The following is a 22,465-nucleotide window of genomic DNA, read 5'->3' as shown; positions in this document are numbered from 1 at the left end:
GTACATCTGTTTTTTCTCTTATATATGCAATTTTAGTCTGTTTTAATAACATCTCATTTTCTAGGTTTCATTACCTCTTGAATGTACCTTATTTTGTAGTTTTTACTTCAATTTTCATAGGTTTAGAGACAGTTCAGAAGTAAAATTTTGACTTTAGCTTGCCGATTTGAACCAGAAGTCACACTCATACTTAGTATCAAGACAATTTTTCTTTTTCTGTAAATTATTAATGTTGCAGAAACAGTTTTTGTGATTAGTGTTTCAACTTTAATATCTTTTCATTTTATATTTGCTACAGTAGTGATTTCACATGATTATAATTTAGGGTTAATTTAGAAATTACTTACTGAAATACAAAATCAACACTGGCATCCAAATTGTGCCCACTATTTTTTAAAGGTAATGATAATAAAATAATGATCTCTAGAGAATTCGCTAATTTCCTAGAGTTATTTTATAATTGAGCTGGTAAAACAATATAAAATTAGAGGGCATGTAAAAATCACACCTAGAAAACAATTTCCAAATCAAAGTGACCATCTGCAAAAAGAACTAGACTTATGAATGTTTTATATACTTATAGAGTATTATTTTTAAGCAAGATAAATTTTTAAGTAATTAATATATATAGTTTAAAGGATTATTTCTTTTCTTAGGGATATAGGAGCAGGTATATCAGATATGTATAATGAATAAAGCCTAGAATCACTTTATATCTAACTAATATTAATAGCATTATATAATTTTCTTCTTCTAAGTGACATTGTTGAAAGGATCATTTATTCCATCCATGCTGATACTCTAAACACCTAGCAGGCTGCTTATCTCCAAAAGAACATAAGTATTTGCTTAATGAGGGGAAGGAAATAGGAATAATACATGCACTAACACCTTGAGTTGTAAGAGAATGTTTCAATTGAATGCATTAGATAACAAGACAAATCAATGTGACCTAATGGTAAACTGTAAGTACACATATTAGAGAAAAGTGACACAGACTCTCAAGAACAGGCCATACAAATAAATACGTGGCTGCATAAAGGCCTGTCAGAGTTGAACGCTAATTATACATTATATAGATTATAGATTGCTCTAAGAAACTGAAAATTATGCTAATTAAACTTAAAATCGAATGCCCACATTAAAATGGCAGAGATATTCTACAGTGAGTTCACTCATTCTTTGAAACCTATGTATGCTAAGTTGATTAACGCATTGGGCATTTGAAATATCTTGAAGCTAAGCAGAAAATTTCCTCAACAGAGTCTAAAGTTTTCCAGGATTTTACTGGAACAAAGACTGTCTGCAGCCAGAGAAAATAGAGTTTAAACAGAAAACTAGCAAATGCTGTTAAATATCATATTTCACATTGTTGTTTTCCCCTAAAAGCTTACAGTGATTTTTTTTTATTATGAAAAATGTATTGTAAGAAACTAGAAAACAGTTAACGAACAAAGAAAATACACACTCACCAAATATATCATTTAATTTTCTCTAATGAATCCTTTAGTGGTTGCCTTCATGAAGACTTTATAGGGTGGTGTGGAGGAAAGCCATAGCAATTACTGGAAGAGAGGTTAGGCACTGAAGTGCAGCTGTTTGCATCTGCACCCAGCATCAAAACAATGCAAAGTTCAAGCACTGAGTACTAGGGGGCAGAAAGACTCATCCTTCTTCTTGTTCTGATAAGCTACCACGTACCAGGGGCTCCAGGTGGATCTGGTAAAAGTCACATGCAAAAGGAATTAAAAAAAGCTCAATTCCTTCTCTTTCATCACTAGGAACAAAGTATTGTTGCAAGTCGCTTTCACTTTTTCGGTTGGATTGCTCTCACAAGGAGGAAGGGTATTTAAAGGAATTTCTCAAAGTACATTCAAGAATTCACAGAAATTTGTGAAAGTGTGTCATGTGAATCTATATTACAGGAGGATGTGAAAAAAATTGGATCTCTCTCCTGGGATGTTTCTGTGACTTCCTGTTGAGCAATATAGTGAGTTCAGCGTCATTGCTCAAGAAGCTATGTTAAGAAAACTATGTTCCTTGTTAAGAACAGTACCTATTATGTTCTATTTCTCTTTATTTTTGTTATTTTTCTCTGGAAATGGCTCAGTGGGGTTCACATATCGTAAATCAGTGTCATTGGTTACTATATATCTCAGTCTTTTTTTTAAATTTAGAAATCCTTGGTAACTATGAGTCTGTAAAGGAAATATCCTTGAAAAACAGGAAACTATGTAAATAATTCTGTAGCTGCAGTATCTCAAACCATGAGTTGTGATTGAAGAGACAGTTTTGCTAATGCTTTGATCCATCAATGTATTTAGAGTATGAACAACATTTCCTGCTTTTCTTCCTAAAGAGAAAACCAGACTTTCCGTGTAATCACAGAATACATACAAAATTATCCCTACGTCTGTGTATACTCATGCATATGTAGACACACGTTAATGGCTTCAAGGCATGTAAACACCTCATAAATAGACCCTGACTTCAGAAATATGCTTTCTTTTCAATGAGTTAAGGGAAAATCGTTTTCCTAATTTGATGCACCAGTTTTTGAAACACTAAATGGGAACAAAAACAGTTGTGATTTGAATCAAAATGATTTTACTCAAAACAAATGCCAGAACTTAAGTTGGCAATACACTGACTCTTATGAAAAGAAAATATTCTAGAACAGTTTGTGGAACAGATAAGAAAACCAGTCTCAATATTTCAAAGTCAATATGAAATCTAACAAAGAGAAAATTAACTAGAATAATTAACCACCTTTAGTTTTCAGATTTGAATTGAACTGATTTCCAGTAGTTTCGACATTTGAAGTAGGACATTCAAGTGAAAATAAAGTAATATAAAAAAATTAGAAAAAACATTGGAAGCAGTGGCATTAATGGCAGGCAGGTAGATGTTTGAGGGATGGAATGTGGGTCCATTTGAAGAATATATCACTCATTAGAGTGCATACTTCCATTAAAAATAAAGTTGTATCATACAATCACACATATTTTCCACTGAGTGAGATTCTGGCACATCAGTTGCCAAAGGAAATGTCTCAGGCAGCAGCATAATAATTGTTTATTCTCCTATTTTCAAGATCAAGTAGAGGGGCATAATTATGATTCATTTAATCCAATGGCACCTTAAGTTATTTCTATGTGTTTCTTCCTAACTATTGCACTGGTTTACATGACTTCGAAAAAGCAAGACTCAAATATTCACCCAATGAAAGCAGTCTAACAATGGTTGCTAATTTGTAAAAGAATAAGGTTAAAGTGATAGAGACACAATAAAAGGTTATTAGTCTCTCTCTTTCTCTTTCTCTCTCTCTCTCTCTCTCTCTCTCTCTCTCTCTCTTTCTCTCTCTCTCTCTCTCTCTCTCTCTCTCTGGTTTTTTTTTTTTTTTTTTTTGACAAATAACAGAATTTAACACTTAGTTACAACTCTTATTTGAGATATATGGTCATTCCTTCAATGATCTCTATTGTCTTCCATGGATTACTTTTATGTGTGTGTATTTAGCAAGACCTATTAAACAGAGAAAATATGTATGAAGAATAATAAAAGGATGTTTTATATTTGTCTCCCAGAAGCAATAAAATCAATATAAAGCAATGTTTTGAATGAGATGTTTGGCTCCTTGGTCCCCTCCGCTTGACATTTACAGTGTTTGTTACGTCAACCATTCTACTCCAGGTGAGTAAAAGTGCATTCTGTTTTCTACAATAAACAAAGATGCTGGGAAAGGAAAATGTTCACGGTAATGACAGAGAGAGAGAGAAGAAAGAAAGAAAAGATTATGTATTAAATTAAGAATTATCCCTAGCTGGTTTGGCTCAGTGGATAGAGTATTGGCCTGTAGAATGAATGGCTCCAGTTTCGATTCCAGTCAAGGGCACAGGCCTGATTATGAGCTCAATCCCCAGTAGTGGGTGTGCAAGATTCTCTCTCATCATTGATATTTATATATCTTTCTCCTATCCTTCTCCCCCTTCCTCTCTGAAATTAATAAAACATTTTTAAATTAAAAATTAGACAATAAGAAGCAAGTAAAAGAGAAAGAAAAAGGACCAATGTAAAAGAGTCTAATATTATAGCACTTAAAGAATTGAAAAAAATAAGGATGTGTAATATTTTACTTATAACAATAAGAAATATTCATTATAGCCTTGGCCAGATGGCTCAGTTGGTTAGAGCATCATTCCGTACACCAAAAAAGTTGCAGGTTTGATTCCGGTTCAGGGCATATAAGTGGGTTGTGGGTTCATTCATTCCCTGGTCTGGGATGGTAGGTAGGCAATTGGTCAATGTTTCTCACATTGAGGTTTCTCTCTCCCACACCCTCCTTCCTCTCTCTAAAAATCAATAAGCATATCCTTGAGTGAAGATTTAAAAAAAAGAGAGAAAAATACTCATTAAAATTCCCTGTGCCCACAAAGGCCTGAGAAATGAGGGGTGTAATACACTGTTGGGGAAAATCTCTGTTCTTATAAACTTTCTGAGTTTTGGACAATAAATGTCAAAAGCCTAAAGGTTTTATGTGGCCTATTACCTTCCAAGTGAAATCCATGAGTTTAAGGAAATAAATCAGAAGTGAATGTAAATAAGTATGCATACAGCATTTTTATATAGCAATAATATAAATGAAAAGTTTTACAAATAGTAAATAACTTACATAACTTACATTATACTTATTTGCTTTATTATTATAAAAACTAGAGGCCTGGTGCACAAAATTCATGCACTGTGGGGAGGAGGGTATCCCTCAGCCCAGCCTGTACCCCTCCAATCTGGGATCCCCCTTACAATCCAGGACTGCTGGCTCCCAACTGCTCCACTGTCTGCCCCTAACCACTTCTGCCTGCCAGCATGGTCACCCCCTAACCACTCCCTGCCAGCCTGATTGATGCCTAACTGCTCCCCAGCCAGCCTGATTGCCCCCAACTGCCCTCCCCTGCTGATCTGGTTGCCCCCAACTGCCCTCCCCTGCAGGCCTGGTCTCCCCTAACTGCCCTCCCCTGCAGGCCTGGTTTTACCCCAACTGACCTCCCCTCCTGGCCTGATTGCCCACAACTACCTTCCCTGCCAGCCATTTTGTGGTGGCCATCTTTGACCACACAGGGGTGGCCATTTTGTGCAATGGTGTGAGGTTCAATTTGCATATTACCTTTTTATTATATAGGATATTAAATTGTGCTATAGAAGCACATTTAATAATTTGAAGCACTACTAATGGTATAAAATGATTTCCCCTTGTGAATAGATTGTAGTTTTTTCTTATTATTTTATTTTTGCATACATGCACATACTAAATGTTTTGAAAATGATTAAGCATACATTTTACTAATATAAAATTATAATAAGTATTACTTTGCAGAAAGCATGCTGTGTTTTTTCCTATTTATTTTTTTCAAGTTATAACATTTTATTTTATTTTCCTTACTGTATTTGACCAAAATGGTTAGATTGTCAAAGACATGCATCATTTCTTTAACTATTGGGTGGCATAGGAGCAGTAAGCCCAATATTTAAGTTGAGACTGCTTTGAGCTGTCACTGGGCACTTACCAGCAGAGTCACTCTGGGAAATTCACTTGGACTTCCTTGGTCTCCTTGGAGACAGGGGCAGTATTATAGTGGGTAACTGTTATTAGTGTGGGGAACATCTATTGTCCCTTTTGGGAATAGCACCCAGATTTTATTTGGGAGAATAGTCCTCCCCCACTTGTTGGATGCAATGCAGGTGGGGCTGGTGTAGCAGCTCCACATACAGAAGGGCCCTGACTAACCTAACTGAACAGGGCATTCCATTCCCCTCCTACAGGGATTGCTCAAGTGTGGGCATGCAACTTCAATCAGGACTGTGCGGCTTTAAGGCAAGACTTCAATGAAAATTATTGGGAATGAAGTGATATCATCCTGCTGCAGTTTCTAAACTGAGAGGTTATAAATATTGTACTTAGCTGCTAGTAAAATCAACTAACAAAGAGAGAAATCGAGCTCAGAGGAGAAAAAGATCTAAAGCTAAAGCTGGAGCTAGAACTAGAAGAAGATAGTTCCATATCTATAGCTAATATTCCCATGTATTTCTATGTGTCAGTATGTCTACATATGTCAACATATCTATCTGTCTGTCTGCTTGTCTGTCTGTCTATCTATCTATCTATCTATCTATCTATCTATCTATCATCTCTAATAAATATCCTGATAATTATCTCTGGAAATCTCAAGTATATGAACCAATAAATTCTCTTTTTGCTTAAGTCAGTTTTAGTTAGGTTTCTTCCACTTGCAAGAAACATCACCAGTTCATCCAGTCTCCTCACAGAGACACTGTCAAGATTTAATGAGATCATGTAATTTAAGTGCTTGGCTGAATGTCTTGTGCATACTAATCACTCACAATTACTAGCCAGTAATAATGCAGGGAGTAGTTATAATAATAATGGTCATGACATATATACACAGTAAGCTAGTCTGGAGGCTATTAAATCTTCATCACGAAGTTTATCTTTGTTTAGGAAATAATTTGTTTAAACCTGGGAAAACATACTTTCTCTATATTCCATTTTCACTTCTGTAGATTTCTGATAATAACTACACTCTCCATACTTACATCCCAGAAAAGTTATAAAGATATAGTAATTTGTTTCCTTCCTCTGCTCTATTTGTTACTTGACATGTAATGCCTTCAGTCCAGAATTTATTTATTTCTGCAGATTAACATGAACCACATCTGTTAATCTTGTGTCAACCACCACAATCTAGCATAATGCCTCGTACATAATAAATATTGTAGGCAAAATGACAGGCTCCTAAGATGTCCACATTCTCATCCTCAGAGCTTGTGAATATCTTGTAACATGATAAACAAGAATTAAGGATGCAGGTAGAATTAAGGTTGCTTATTAGCTGAACTTATAATAAGATAACTTTGGATTTTGGAAATGAGACTAATCTAATCACATGAGCTTTTTAAAAGGGAAGAAGAAGGCCAAATCCTGGGTAAGAGAGATTTGAAACAAGCAAACATCTTGTTCCCCTACTGCTGACTTTGAACATGGGGGAAGAGAACCACAAGCCAAGAAATGTGGGTGGCTTCCAGAAGCTGGGGATATCCTCGGTGGACATCCAGCAAGGAAAGAAGGTCTTACAATATAAAGAGACTGAATTCTGCCAACAATCTGGATGACCAGGAACCATATCCTCTCCTAGAGCCTCCAGGAGGGACACAGCTGGTGGGCACTTTGATTTCAGCCCAGTGATATGGCCTAAAGAATGTGGTGCTAATGCATTTGTGTTGTTTTAAGCCCCTACGTGTGGGGCAATTTATTCAAGCAGCAATAGAAAACAAATGCAAGGGGTCTTTAGCAACTTCTTGTTGAATGAGTGGACATGCAAGAGAAAATACCTAGGGGAAAGAATACAGAACATAAATTTTATATGCATCCACCATCTGTATTCTTAGACATTTCTCTGTAGTGTAGAGGCATTTTATAATGAAAGCAGGAAGGATTTACAACCCTCTGGAGTCAAGCTTGAGAAATGAGAAAGTGACAATTAAGAGGAGGTTACAAAAAAAAATTATTGTGAAGAGTACAGAAGATGAATAAGCTATGTTATGTCGGAAGTCAGATGTGTATTGGCTTCTACTGCTGGCCTTCCTGTGAACTTGGTGAAGCTACCTAATTTCTCTAATCTTTAGTTTTTTTTATGTACTAGAGGTAATTGTTAAGTATCCTGTTGGACAAATATGAGTCAAGAAAGCTCCACCTGCTACTTCATTCCTGCAGGCATTTTGTAAGTGGTCACCATATCTATCATCTCCAATGAACCAGTCCAAGAGATCCCAATTATCCTTAGCAATCCAGGCCCGATAGTTTATGGAGCCAACTGTGAAGCCCACCCAAGAGAGCTGGATAACAATGGGGGTCCTTTTAGCTCTAAAATTCTATGCCTTTACGTCTGGAGTTTCCCTTCATTATATGCTCACATTTGCTTCTTTTTGTGCTAAGGATGGAGCTCATGATGTTTAATAAATCTGATGTTTTTATTGATAAAAGTTTCTCCATGCTTTTAAAAGTTATTCCTTTGTGAAAAAAAAAGTAATAGAAATGAACAGAGAAATAAATCATTCTTTTTATAAGGATTAAAACTTGGAATTTGAAAGCTACCCACAAGTTTCATAAAACTGTTATATAAAACTATATCCTTCTAATACCACAAGAGTAGGCTAGAAATGACTAGATCAAACACATTCCCAAGTAAAAGACAATTTATTTGTATATAGCTTATTTGGCTTGATTTTTTTTTTAAGAAACCCTCTTCCCTTCAATAGACTTTATTTATTTTTAGAGTAGTTTTAATACTGAGCAGAAAGTACAAAGAGTGGTTATATTTTCCCAAATAAAAATTCACTAACTGAAGTTTTCTGAGATGAAGGGTTTTTAGACTGGGACACAGCACACAAACCAGCATTGCAAATTGACAGTGGTTCTAAATGTCTTCAAAAGGAGAGTCATGAAATTTATAAAAATGATTTTATTTTATAATTTAAAATTAACTGTATAGGTTAATGCTCTCTTCTTCATTATTACTATACATAATTATTATCCTCTAAATCCTCTTGACTGAGCTCCCTTGTTGCCCTTATAATTCCTTTTTATTGCTCCCTCTCCTCTAATCCTCTAAAACTTTTGAAGTATGGGAAATTTGTCTTCATAAAAGAGTTAGACATTATTCTATGCTTAAACACACAAATAGAATATATTTGTTTTAGTCCAAAATTGTTAGGCATTGCTCAGAGCTTCTGTAACAAAGTGCAACAGACTGGGTGGCTTAAACAACAGAAATTTATGATATTATGGTCTGGAGGCTGGAAGTCCAAGATCAGGGCATTGGTAAGGTTGGTTCATGCACAGCCATTTTCCCCCCATGTCTCTTCACATTATCTTCCCATTGTGTGTGCCTGCATGCCCAAATTTCCCCTTTTTATAAATACACTAGTAGCCCTGCACACAAATTTGTGTGCCAGTAGCTCTCTGCAGGGCCTGGCCACTCCACACCAGCTTCCCAGAGGCTCTCCATGGCCCAGAGGACCATCTGTGGCCAGGTGCAAAATGCTTGCCTTGTTGCCAGGGCCATGATGAAGTTTTCTGCGCCCCAGCCTATCCAGAGGTCCATCCATGGCTGGGTATGGAAGGCCGCTCATGCTGCCTGCTCTCAGTGGCTACCCCCCACACTCAGGATTGGGGGACTCTGGCGGGGCTAAGAGAACTGGGTGCCACAATCTTGTGCCATCTTTGTGATGGAGTGATAGTTAATTTGCATATTACCCTGTTATTAGATAGGATTGTTAGAGGATAAATTGTGTGCCCTAAAGTTAATATATTGAAGCCCTAATTTCCTCAAAGTACCTCAAAATGTGACCATATTTAGAGAGAGGGCCTTTAAAGAAGTGATTAAGTTAAAATGAGGTATTTAGGGTAGATCCTTATCCAATCTGATTGGTGTCCACATGAAAGGAGGGAAAATGAGGTTTTTAGAGGGGACATAGTCCAATCTGATTGGTGCCCTCATAGAAAGATGGAATTTGGGCAAACACGCAAAGGCACATGCAAAGGGAAGACCATGTGAGACACAGCAAGAAGGAGGCATAGGAGAGAAACCTCCAGATATATAACTCTACCAACACTTTAATCTTGGTCTTCTGGCCTCCAGAACTGGGAGACAGTAATTTATGTTGTTTAAATCACCCAGTCCACACTATCTTGTCACGACAGCCTAGCAAATCAATATATACATTAATCAGTATTGGGTTGGGTCCCACCCTAATGACCTCATTGTAACTTAATTGCCTCCATAAAGACCCAATTTTCAAATTAGATCACATTATGAGGTCCTGGGGGTTAGGATGTCAGCATATGAACTTAGGGGATAGGGATCATACCTGACCCATGACACTCAATTTGGGAAACCCATTTAAAATGTAAATTCCATAAGGTAAGATATCACATAATTTATTTGGACTTTTTTTTTTGTAAGTCCCAGCATTCCAGGTGAGTAAGGAAGGCACAGAAGGATGGTCTCAACTTGATTCAACAGGAGTCAATATAATTCATGTGACAGGAGGATGGAATGTGAGGGACAAATGGCTTCAAAATGAAATATTGATATTCTTATTGACTGCAGAGGGGAGATGTTTTGTTACAGTGCATCTAACTGTCAACCTTTCTCTCTGTGTGTGAATGCTAATATCTCTGGCTGATGGAATCAGGCAGAAGGCACCTGGCGGTCCTGCAGGCCATCACCTGTACCTCTGCCTGCCCCAGACTTCTCCTCCACCTGGAAGGGCCTCTTCTCACTTATAACAAAGATTGCCACATATTCATTTGGGCTATCGCCCATGGATTAATTCATTCCATATTTGTTTATGGAGCACTATGTGTCAGACACTTCTGCGGGCACTGAGGATACAGCCATAAACTGCAGAGAGCTCATCCTAATCCAACTCCCTGTGAGATGTAAGTAAGTAAGTGCTGTGCAGCACAGTCGGTGCAAAGCAGCTGGAAACACTGGATGCTGTGTCTTATATGCTCTCTGCCCAGCCCTGGGCCATCCAGGAAGGCCTCCTAATGGAATGCCAGTTGCTGAAGGATTAGTCAGATGAAGGCTTGAGGGAGAAACCTGTGCCAGGCAGAGGAAACTAACACATTGTCTGGCATTTTAAGTGCTGGATTCCAAAAGGGAGATGGTGAGGCTGGTGGGGGATGGCAGAGCAACAAGGGGCAGATCCAGCCTCATGAAGGAGCTTAGGGACCCTCCTGAGGACATTTAGACTTTGAGAGAAGGACACTATCTGTGCCCAGAATGGGCTGCATGGTCAATATCTCCCAGCTAGTCCACTTTCACTTCTTGATATCGTGTTTATTCTCCAGAAAACATCATGTAGGAAATAATCTTTGCCGAACTGAATTTAATAACTGAAGATAAGAAATCACCAAAACAGCTATCAGTTAGGAGCTGATTAATAACTACCTGCTGAAGAGGGGAAAGAGCCGGCTTAATTTTCACTCTTCAGTATCTTTCAAATGTTGTGCCATGTGCATGGATTGCCAATTCAAAAATAAGTAAATCCAATTTATTTATTTCAAGTGTATTAATACCAGTTATTTCAGTTCCAGCGACATTGGTGTGTCATATGATTTAGCTCCTATTCATGGAGGTGGCAATTCTATTTTCAAACTAAGAAACAGAAAAGCAGGGAAAGTGAGGGGGAGTTAGGGGCACAGTTAAAATAAATGCTCAATCAGTGAAAAGGTCTATCGAACATATTGGCAGGCATTACTTGCAAGAAAAAAGACAGCTATTAAGAACTGTATTGGCTTTGTATTCAGTTCCTAAATACTGGCCTTTAAAATACAACATTGTTGGAAGAAATGTTGATTTATTGCCTTACATGCACATAGATCAGACTTTAGAAGAGACCAGAGATAGCAGCCTTTGGCTCTTGAGAGTTCAAAAAGAGACTATATTTTTACATGATCTTCGTAAGAAGATCCATGACGCAATAAGAAACAGATCTATCTCGGAACAATTATTTCCCTTGTGGTTGGAGTTGCTTTAATTTTACTTGCAATGCTTGTTTCCAAAGTTGGAAGGAAGAACTTGGACTTCCTGGGGCTTTCCAAGCCCCCATACACAAAGAAAGATTGACTCGTGGCAAGAGCTCCGAATGAGCCCCAACAAAGCTCCCCCACCCCCCCACCCCAATCTGATAGTGACATGTTGGGTGAAGGAGGGGCTGACAGTGCAGCCACCAGGACCCTGCCTTACCAGGAGGAATCAGAGCCTGTGGTGAAGCCAGCGTGCTCACACTCCCGGCCTGATCTCATCATCCTTTTGACAGCACAAAGTGGTCGCTGAAGGGATAATGTATCACATTTGGAAGGTAGTGCAATCCAAAAGGTAATAAAGGCAATAAAAATGTTGTCTTAAAACAGCATCCTAGAAGTTTCATATACAAATGGGCTTTGTATTTCCAAGCTTTCATATGGGGAGGTTACTCATTTATTCTATTTATGTTGCTCTTCCTAAATTAATTCCCTCCTGTTTTTCTTGAGTTATTTATTTTTGGTGTTTGTTTTTGTTTTATTTTGGTTTTAAACAGCCTTTATTAATTTTAAAGCCACACTTAAAAACTGAATTTCAGCCCAGTGGGTGTGGCTCAGTGAGTGAGCGTTGACCTATGAACCAGGAGGTCATACATGCCTGGGTTGTGGGGTTGATCCCCAGTGTGGGGCATACATGAGGCAGCCAATCAATGATTTTCTCTCATGATTGCTGTTTTTATCTATCCCTCTCCCTTCCTCCCTGAAATCAATAAAAATACATTAAAAACTCACACACATACACAAACAAAAACTGATTTTCAAATTTTAAATCTAAAATGTTCCCTCTTATAATTACCTACATTACTTGTGAAATTCAACTGTATTGATTACATATAAATAAATTATTATGTGTGCTTATATAAAAATTAACTATATGTGATATAATATACATGGCTGTATATCTCCAAAGCACAAAGAGAATACTATAGAATATGAAAATGAAATTTTCTAAAGAAATTTCAAAAATTATTTTGAAGAGTGACTGTATCACAGGTATAAAAACTATACCCGAGTTTCTAAATTTTACTAATTTGAAGAAAACTGCACACTGAGGACATGCTGATATTCTTCCTGTAAAAACTGGACATTTGATTATCTGATAAATTAGAAATGATGAGTACCAACAACAATCTCATCGGGTAATTTCAAGCCAACCCATCAAAATGACAAGATTTCAAAATTGAGAATAATTAATTTTCCATTTTAAAATGTATCACATGTATTATTTGCCCACGGGACACAAACATACATTTGCAGCTGGACACAAGTTAGAAAGTCATTTAAATTCACAAATATTATCTACAGGAACATTTAGAAACTGTGGTGCTTTGTCTTTCACACCAACATGTTTGTAAGAATGCAATCTAAACAACGTATTCACCCATCTGACCAAAAAAATTTAGCCAGTTAAGCACATTTTCTAGACAATAGTGAGCCAGACAGTTCTTTCTTTAAACAGAAAAAGATGTTCTAGACAGAAAATACTTGTCACTTTCATTTTCAGTGTGATGTCCTGACCCCAGGCCATGGTGCTGAATGGTTGAAAATGGCCTTGCACAGACCACAGGCTGTGGGCTGATCTCGTTCACCAACTGACGGACTTTCTCCAGCTGTTCTGCAGTCTGGAAACATTTGCTTACAGACTAATTTCAGGATGGACTGACTGGTCATTTCCTGTGATTCAAACACTGGACTAATAGCCAGGAAATGGGGGTCTATTAACAGGTTGGGGGTGGGGACCAGGCTCCGTGTAATCCTGTGTAAAAGCAGCATCAGACTAGATGACCTACACTTTGGGCTTGCTCTGAAACTGACTCAATCTGTAACCATGTGAGATAATTGTTGTGTCCAAAGCAGTTCAAAACAGCTACAAGGTGGGGATAAATGTTTCACAGAAGTGATTAATTGTAGAAAAAGTAGGTAAATATCTTCATTAAGATTTCACCTATTCTTGGAAATCCCTCTTTGCCTAAATCATCCTTCTTAAATTGACATTTCAGAATGAGAGCTCTTCCTTTGGCTTATTATTTCAACCGCTACCATGTCACTTGTAAACACTTCTGAGTGTTATCGGGCAGGTAGAGTTCTGGGGAACCTATGCAATACTGTAATGATGTAATGGCTTGATGACATCATGATATGAGTCTCATCCCTGCCCTGTTCTAGAGAAGATCTCTAAATTTTGATTCAATTTCCATCTAAGCATAGACTAACCTACTCACGGTCCAGGTCCTCTGCACTGCTCCTCTGTTCGGGTAGCATTTGATAGTTCTGGCTGAAGCTAAAGATGCTGTCATTCATTCCTAGACAGTTCACTGGGCATGTGCTTCACATCAAGATCAGTGTCGCTTCTGTGATGAGTTAACAGGCAATTGTGGTCCTATGTTATTAGGATCCTCCCTAGATGGCATCAAAGAGGACAGCTTCCTTCTCAGTCTACCTTCTATTCTCACTTTCCTGGTGACAGGTAAGGAAATGGCCACAGGCTCAGCCTTCATGGCCCCATGGAACAAACAGCAAGCTCACTGAACCTTTTTTTCAGAGGTGATTCCACTCCAGGCCATGCAACTGCCCCGGGCAGGTTTTCTCAACATTCCCTAGTCTAATCCCTTTCATTTCTCCTCTAAATTGGGTGTACTGTAGAGATGAAAGGAAGAAGGGCAACTTGAATTATGTTAGGATTTCCCCCAAGGTTTGTCCAGGTGAATAGGCTTGGAAGGGTATGGTCCCCATTATCAGCAACCCTGGAGGTAGATAGAATTTATCTACAAATTCTTCCTGGCTCTGCAGCAAAGATCATTCACAGTGACTTAGAGCCAGATGGCTTCCTACCACATCACAGGCAAGCGTGACGTCTGCATTCTCCTCTGGAGCTACAGCAGTCTGTCCTTCCACGAGTACCGCCTGCTGGACCAGAGAAGCTCACATTGCAATGATTCTGTTCCCAATAACCTCGTGGGCTGAGTATTCCAGAGGCTCAGCAGTGTTAGCCACTTGTAGAGACAAGGAAATGAAACCCAACTGGGTGTGACTTCTCCAAAATTCACAGCTACTGGCAGCATCCAGACATCCTAATTTGTCCCCCAGAGCTCGTCTCCTGCATTACGTCCCTGCACCAAGGCAAACTTGAGCTGTTGGGAATGCGTTCAGAGACGAACTCAGGAAAGACAGTCTCAAGTATGCATTTGCTGAAATCAGGTCTAAATACATGAACTTGAATAAACCTCAGTATTTTAATGGGTGAAGATGTCCCAAGCACTTGAAGTTACTACAGTCTACTTTTTACAATAACCTCTTTTAATATCTTTATTTTATTCTGATCATACCATCTCCCTTCACATTTTTTTTAGACTAAAACTTTAATTTATTTACGAAAGTATTTTGTATGACTTCAAATTGTGCTATAACTGGTCATTTCAGCAAATGACACCTTTCTTCAGAACACCCCTCATTTTAGAAAATAATAAAACATAGTCACACACTGAGGAAACACAGAGATTAAAAATAGCATAGACGTACAAATTTAAATCCACAGGTAGCAGTTTTTTTCTATTAAAATACCTCTTTAATGAGAAAATATTTTATGCTATCTTTTAAAATTATTTATCATGACTCCCTAATGATGCATTCTGGAAATGATCTTTCATAGTTGTGAATTCTCTCAGATTAATTATTCAACATTAAACATTAAAATCTTCCTTTTTAATATGATCAATATGCATGTGAAATTATTTTCTCTCTTTTTTTTCTCTCAAAGGATTACTTATTTCTCTTGCCTGTAGGCAATAATATCCTTAAATTCCTCTGCAGTAGCGAATGTCAGCCACCAAGGGGCGTGCACCCTCCAGCACATCATTACCAAGCCTGTCAGTAAAATACAGCCCACAGTATTTTCCCAAGAGGCAGAAACATAACCTTATTCTTGTCACAGCTAAAAAAATGAAATGCCGAATTTACATAAAATTATCGAAATATGTTTTATTTCAATTTTCAGTAACCCCCAGCAGACCAACTTTTACTCTTTCTTTCAATAATTTTTCTATGAAAAATATAGCAGCAAATCATGCCAGTTCCATTTCACCTATCAATCAAATGGTAATTTTCATAATGTGTGTTACCATAGCACCCACAGCCTGTGATATCCCGCCACTTCTGTTTTCTTAATGTTGGTGCCCTATTGCAGGTAAGCAATCAAGGATTCCTCTAGGGGACTGGAGAACAAGGAAAGGAGTGTAATCACCTCAGTGATGGGTTGACAACACAGTATCCACCGACGACTCCACCCCCTCACTTTAAAGATAAGGAAACCAAGTTTCTAAACTAGGAGTGCATTATGCGAACTGAGTTTGCGAACACAGCCCACCTTGGAAAGCTTTAGCTCAATAATGACTGACAGTAAGTGACAGGTTCCCCTGACAGTGCCTCAGAGTTCCTCCCTAATTAATTCCTAAAACACTCCTTCGGCAATGAGTCAGCTTTATTCTTTTTTTTTTTTTTTTTTTTTTTTTTTTTTTTTTAGTGCTTTATTCTTTAATAGGAAATCCAAGAGAGATCGCAGACAAAAGTGTCTTTCCTTTATCTCTTAAAACGAAAGCAGTGTTAAACATACAAAAAGGGGCTCTTCTTGTCATCTAGGCTTGTCATGACCTTCTGTAACATCCTCAGTGAAGGCATTGTATAGCAATAGACATGCATTCTCAAGTATTTCAGGTTTTTCCACACATTGTGGACAGACAGGATCATAGACACTTGAAGTAGCTGATGATCAAAACATTAACATTTAAAATATTCAAGTTTAGGATGTGGGTAAGTTATGTAAGCATCTTAAAGAAGAGATGTACTAAATATTGAATCTGATAACTGTCACCACAATTATAACCAACTCCAGATTATTTAAAGAAATATTGTCTGCTCTGAATCTTCTAATTGGCTCATTGATTCCAAGAGCTGAGAGGCACTTTTCCTGAGTCAGATAATCCCTAAGCTTCAGTATATATATCTAGTAAAAACCCATAGGAGAGGAAGAACTGACACTCTATAATTCCACATCTTTAAAAGGCTGCAGGCAGAGACCTCTAAGAAAAAGTCATCACCACACCACTAGTTTGTCATCTTGGAGAAGTGCCTTGAGCAAAATTGACCCTCACTTGGACAAATTCTGGCAACAAGTCAAATGGAGTTATATGCTTACTGAATGCTTTCTTGAGTTGACTCTTAGAGGAGATTTCTATCCTTCAGGAAGCTGTGAATTGGATGTATTTCCAATACATAATAGGAAAGTCAGTATAATTAAATATGTTGACTTTAAAGAAAACTCTTATTTTTTTCAACTCTTGGTGATCAATGATTATATTTTTTTATTATATAGAATGAAAATAATACCGTTTATTAATTTGTTAAAGGAGAGATTGTTGGAAGCAAGATTAAGACCAACCTAGTTGATGAATTCCTTTTAATGGAATGTGATTAGTGACTGTCATTACACCTTTTTGCAATGAGAAAGAAGTCCAACATCTACTATTGCTTGTGCACCTGAAAATTTGCTATGAGCCTACCCATTTCAGGTGGCTTTAGGTTGTCTGCAGCCAATTGGGAAACTAGGGAAAAAATACTCCCATTTCTCTACTATATTTGGTCTAATTATTCCTGAGTATGGAAGACATTTCATTCAAAATGCATAGTCATCTGAGATGACTCACAATCACTCCAAACTTATCTAAAAGGCTAGTTATTTGGATCTTCGTGTCCATCTATAAGAAATCAACCCCCAAAACTTGTGGGATAATATTTGGAGCAAATATAAAAGCCTCACTAGTTTCCCTAGAAATGTGACCAGTCCCTTGGCTTCATAGATTTATCCAGTGATCCTTGAGAACGTTCTCTGGGTAACTTCTTCCCAGTCAGGGCCTATTCTGGGTCCTGTCTGAGGGATCCTCACCCTGAGACCTAAGGTGGAAAGTGATGGATGCTAGTTATCAAAATAGAGAACAATCCTTCCAGGAGACCTCTGTCACACCTTAGAAAAGAGGATCAATCTGAAAAGTAGTATTTTTATTGCTGAAAACTTTCACAGAACTTCAGGATTAAATAACTTCAGAATTTATTCTGTACATTGTTGAGAAGTTTAGTAACAAAAGGAACTTGAGCCCAACTGATGTGTGCAGTGGAAGGAGAGCAAGAGTCTCACTTATTCAGTGAGGAGATGCTCCCTGATAGCTTCGCATGTCCATGGCATTTCCTTCTGGGCCCAATGACAAATATCTTTCCTGTCTTGGAAAAAAGATGGTATGTAGCTATGGCTAGGAAAGGTGATTTTACAAAATCTAAAAACAATTAGAAATATAAGGTGGGCTTTCTGCTCATGTTGTGCAGAAGGAGATTAAATCTCATCTTTGGCTTTCTGATGGCCTTGAAAGCATACAAGGAAAGTCACTGAACATTCAAATCTGTATTTCAGATTCACACCAACAGATAAAAGATCAGGAAGCAGATGATAAAGACTTCATTTGTAGCCTTACTCTAATTTGAGAACCCGGTGAAAGCTCCTGACCTTCACTAGAAAAAATAATCTATTTGCATGTGAATAAGCAAACCTATGATCTTTACATAAAATTCCATGAGTTTCTCCAAAGTCCTAAAATTGTCATTGACTTGAAGGCCTTAACTTAATGAGCCTTTATTGAAAATTTTATGTGAAAAGTCAAGTGAATTGATACCCTGTGTCTAGTGAATTTTGGTTCAGATTCAAAGAAAGAAGATATTAATATCCTTCTTCCCTCTCCCTTCCCTCCCTTTTTTCCTTCCTCCCTCTCTCCATCCTCTCTTTCCTTCCATCTCCTCTCTGTCTCTCTCTGTCTCTCTCTCCCCCCCTCCCCGCCCCGCTTTCCCTTTGTCATCCATCAGAGAGAAACTACATGAAAGATGATATCAGTGTCAAATCAGAAAAACAACAATTTTGGCAAACCAGTTTACATTTCACAAATCACTTTCTCATGGACAATAGCTATGGCCTATTGACAACATACCTTGTGTTTCTCCCTTATTTGTAATATTTATAGCAAACATGCATCAAAACTCTTAATATCACTAATTTTCTAATGAGGAGATGGTGCCTCAGAGAGAGTGCACAGCAGAAATAGGTCAAAAGTGCTGTCTCCTAACCTTTCCTCAATGCTCTTCCCACAACATGGGGCAAAGAAATTCTCATCCAGTGCATAAGCAGGTTCTTACTGGTGAACTTTGGTGAACTATTTCTTGATGGCTTATCACTTAGAAAAGTATGGTTAATTGATAGGCATGTAAATATTGATATAAATAATTTGATAATTTCTGTTGAGCATTTCAATTTGTCACTCTGTCTTAGAGGGGTTACATAAAGTCTGGTGTAAGAAGAGGGATTTTGTGTTTCTCAGTACCTATGAAGGTGTGTTTTATTCCTAAAACTTGAAAACGAAGCATGCTGCAAGCTAATCATCTAATTACAAGGATGCTGCCCAGCACCGTCTTACTAAGAGGACACAGGGCAAAGCTCTGCAGGTCATGCACCAGGCAGGCTGTCTTGTTATCCCCCATCCCTCACCACTGATTTCAGAAAACAGCTATTACGCTTATCCTTGGCATCTTATTCTGTCTACGTTATGCAATGCTTATAAAGTATACAGAAATTGAATGCTGATACCGGTGTTTCGCCCAGGCTGAATCCTCTGCTTAAAGAAGTAAACACTGTTCATGGGAAATATAAGATAAAATTATATCTGGCCATCATTGTGTGGCTCAAACACACACACACACACACACACACACACACGGATAACTGAGGTGGACATTGCTTTATGCTCTTGATAATTATTTAAGGTAGCACTTCTCAGAAAACAAACTTGGCACATAGACTTGTTATCAATTTGAAGAAACATGATTTTATTAGCCTCATCACGTCAGCTGTTCTTAGGAAATATAAAGGCAATGTAGGCAGAACACAACCTGGTTTAAGTCAAATTGAAGTATATCTCATGGTTGCTGACACTTTACCCTCAGAATTATCCTTGGACAAAGCTAATGGCTGTGGTCATAGGTAGACTGTAGATGAATCTGGCCTTTCCAAACCCAGGCCCTTCGGGGCGTCTATGAAGGCAGCGTGGAAAACTACCAGCCATATCTTCAAGGTTACATCAGTGGAAAGAAGCAACAAAGCAAACCAACATTATGTAAGGAGAGGCCGGGCGACAGAAGCCTGCTGCGCCCACTGTACCTGTACAGATGAAACTGGAGAGTCCCCCGTAGATGACTTCGTCATTGTCGGGCAATATAAACGGACACCTCGTCTGAACCTCCAAACAGTATTGCTTGCAAGGAATTGTCTTTCTGCAGTTAAACTGTGCGACTTCAAAGTACTGGGAACACAGCCAGGCTTTGTAGACAATCTGGAAAAAGGGAGAGAGAGAGAAGAATCAGAAACAGGGAGGAATGACAACAGTCTGCCTCTAATGAAGAACATGCTGTGGTTTAAGTGGACCGTGAAAGAAAATCCTCATTTCGAACCGACATATTTACCCAGTGTCAGCTGCAAGTGATAAAAACGTAGCAACGCAAGTCTGCAATAGAGCAAAGCGGTATTTGCTTAATCCCCTCAGAGAATACAAAAGTAATGTGACGTCTGATTTGGTGTAACTCATTTGAAAAACAGTGGGGGTAAGTAGGACCTGAAGTTTTCCAAATCCAGTAACAGAGAAAGTGAAGGAAATCACGGTCTGTGCCCATACATGGTTATTTACTGCAGTGTGCCTGGTGAGTGGGCTCTCCCAATACGCATAACACCAGCTATGCTTCCAAAGGACACTAGATGGCGCTGAGTCCTCGACAACGGCCACACAGATCCAGAAGCACAGAACTAGTAGCAGTGAATATTTACTTTCATGACTCATATCAAATGCATTAAACATCTCATCCTCTGAAAGCCCGGAAACACCCAGCCTAGGTCAGCCATAGCACACTGTGATGCTACAGGACGGAAACTCATCAGAACCACAAATGGGACCTTTAAGATACTGTGTGATCCACAGGAACATTTCTTCCTGTTTATTTAATTTCATAAAATGTGAAATGATTATGGCTTCGTTTATCTCTTTGTTGTTTTTTTTAAGGTATTTAGGAAAATAATGTTGAAAAAAATGTCTTTTTTCTAATAGAAGGAAGTAAGCTGAACATAAACTCAAATAATGGCAAAAGTAACCTGTCTACAGTAGAGATCACGGTGATTCAGGGATTTGCCAGACTTTTGGCACCAATGGCTTCTGTGTACCTGTTTCTAGGGTACTAATACTCAGTTGAGATTTCTGTCAGTTATGTCCACCAGACAAGTGAATTTTTTACAGTTAAATGCACACTAAGGGGTTATAAATACTTGACTATAATAGCAAGAATAATAACTAGTTTTTAGCAATTTCATACTCTGCTTTAAGAAAGTTACATACATTTTTCCACATGCCATTCTCAGTACACTCACAGAAGGTAACTAATACTCACATTTTTATACAAATAATAACTAGTAATAGAAGTAAGCAGAAGATCCAAAATCCAAACCCAGATTCTGTAGGATTCCAAATCCTGCACTCTTCATAATTACGTTTAATTAGAATGGTTTTTCAAAAGATCTTAAGAAATCACAAGAGAGTTTGCAGATTAGTCTGAAATCAGCACTGAATTGCATGTATCCAATCAGTGTCTATTTGGTCTAAGAAAGATTGAATTGGATTTTTATTTATAGCTTTTTATTGATTTGATTAAAATAAAGCTTCATTATTTGATCAGAGGAGTCTCAGTGGGGATAAAATGGGATGCATGTGAATTCAGCTATAACTTTAGATACCTAAAAGTAATTTTACTTGCTGTCTCCATGGGTTCATAATCACCATATAACCTGGTGGAAACATATACAATAATCAGTATTTTAATAGGTCTTTTGAACAGATCTTACCATAAAATATCTGCATTGAAAGAAAATTGCACTAGAAATAATACTACTGTAGCTGAGGAAGCCCCAAAGATTTCTTAAATTTTAATTGGGAAGTGGGATGGAGTGTGTGGGTGAGGGACATGAAGTGGCTGTGCTGTGATGTCATCCCCACACAGAGAGCTAACAGCATCAGTCTCAGGACAGAGGGGGGAAAATGCCATGATTTCCTAACTGTACTTTGGGGAAGTTGGAGATAGTTTTCAAAATACCATTAGTATTTGTCCAATATGACATAATATAGAATGTGATAGATGCCATTTACGATACAAACTGAGCTGTCATCCAAGAATGGTCCATGTCTGCTTTGGGAGCCCTGGTTTAGACTTCCTTTTTTAGGTACTAGAGGAAGTTGACCATGTTTATGTATACAGTTCTAACAATAGTACAATTCCATTACAAAGAAAGCTTACATTCTGCTCATTTGGATTCTAAAGATTAGAGCCATCGCTTTTCTCTCAGGGAATGGCCCTGTGTAATTCCAGAAAATTACATGTACGTATTTTTTATGGGCCAGACTGCTCTCCATTTGTTCTCCCTGTTCAGTTTGGCAAAATTGTTCTAATTAAAATGGCTTATGACTATGAAGTCACCCGTAAACTCTATCTGAAGAAACAATATCTCCTCTCTCACAGGTGATGGGGTATCTCATATTGAAGTCTCTCAGGATATATGCACATCCTCTTTTTATTCAGTCTCCTTAGCATTGTCGGATGGGAAGAGATCCATGTTTATTCTGGATCCTTAAATGCTATGTCAGCTATATTTCCTTCGTGGATTTTTGGCTT

General features: G+C 37.9%; 1 protein-coding gene across 2 annotated transcripts in view; it reads right to left on the bottom strand.

Moving 5' to 3' along the window:
* The window catches only part of NALF1 (NALCN channel auxiliary factor 1), a 571,940-nt gene that overhangs the window by 16,351 nt on the left and 533,124 nt on the right, over positions 1–22,465 (bottom strand). For both annotated transcript variants that reach the window (XM_084879974.1, XM_084879973.1), the window contains exon 2: positions 19,917–20,088. In XM_084879974.1, coding sequence (XP_084736100.1) covers positions 19,917–20,088 — 172 coding nt within the window. The remainder of the gene's footprint in view (positions 1–19,916; positions 20,089–22,465) is intronic.

The sequence above is a fragment of the Pipistrellus hanaki genome, assembly GCF_964339955.1.
Source record: "Pipistrellus hanaki genome assembly, chromosome: 3".
Classification (NCBI taxonomy): domain Eukaryota; kingdom Metazoa; phylum Chordata; class Mammalia; order Chiroptera; family Vespertilionidae; genus Pipistrellus; species Pipistrellus hanaki.
The sequence above is the reverse complement of the archived record's forward strand: the minus strand, read 5'-3'. Positions and strand labels throughout refer to the sequence as shown.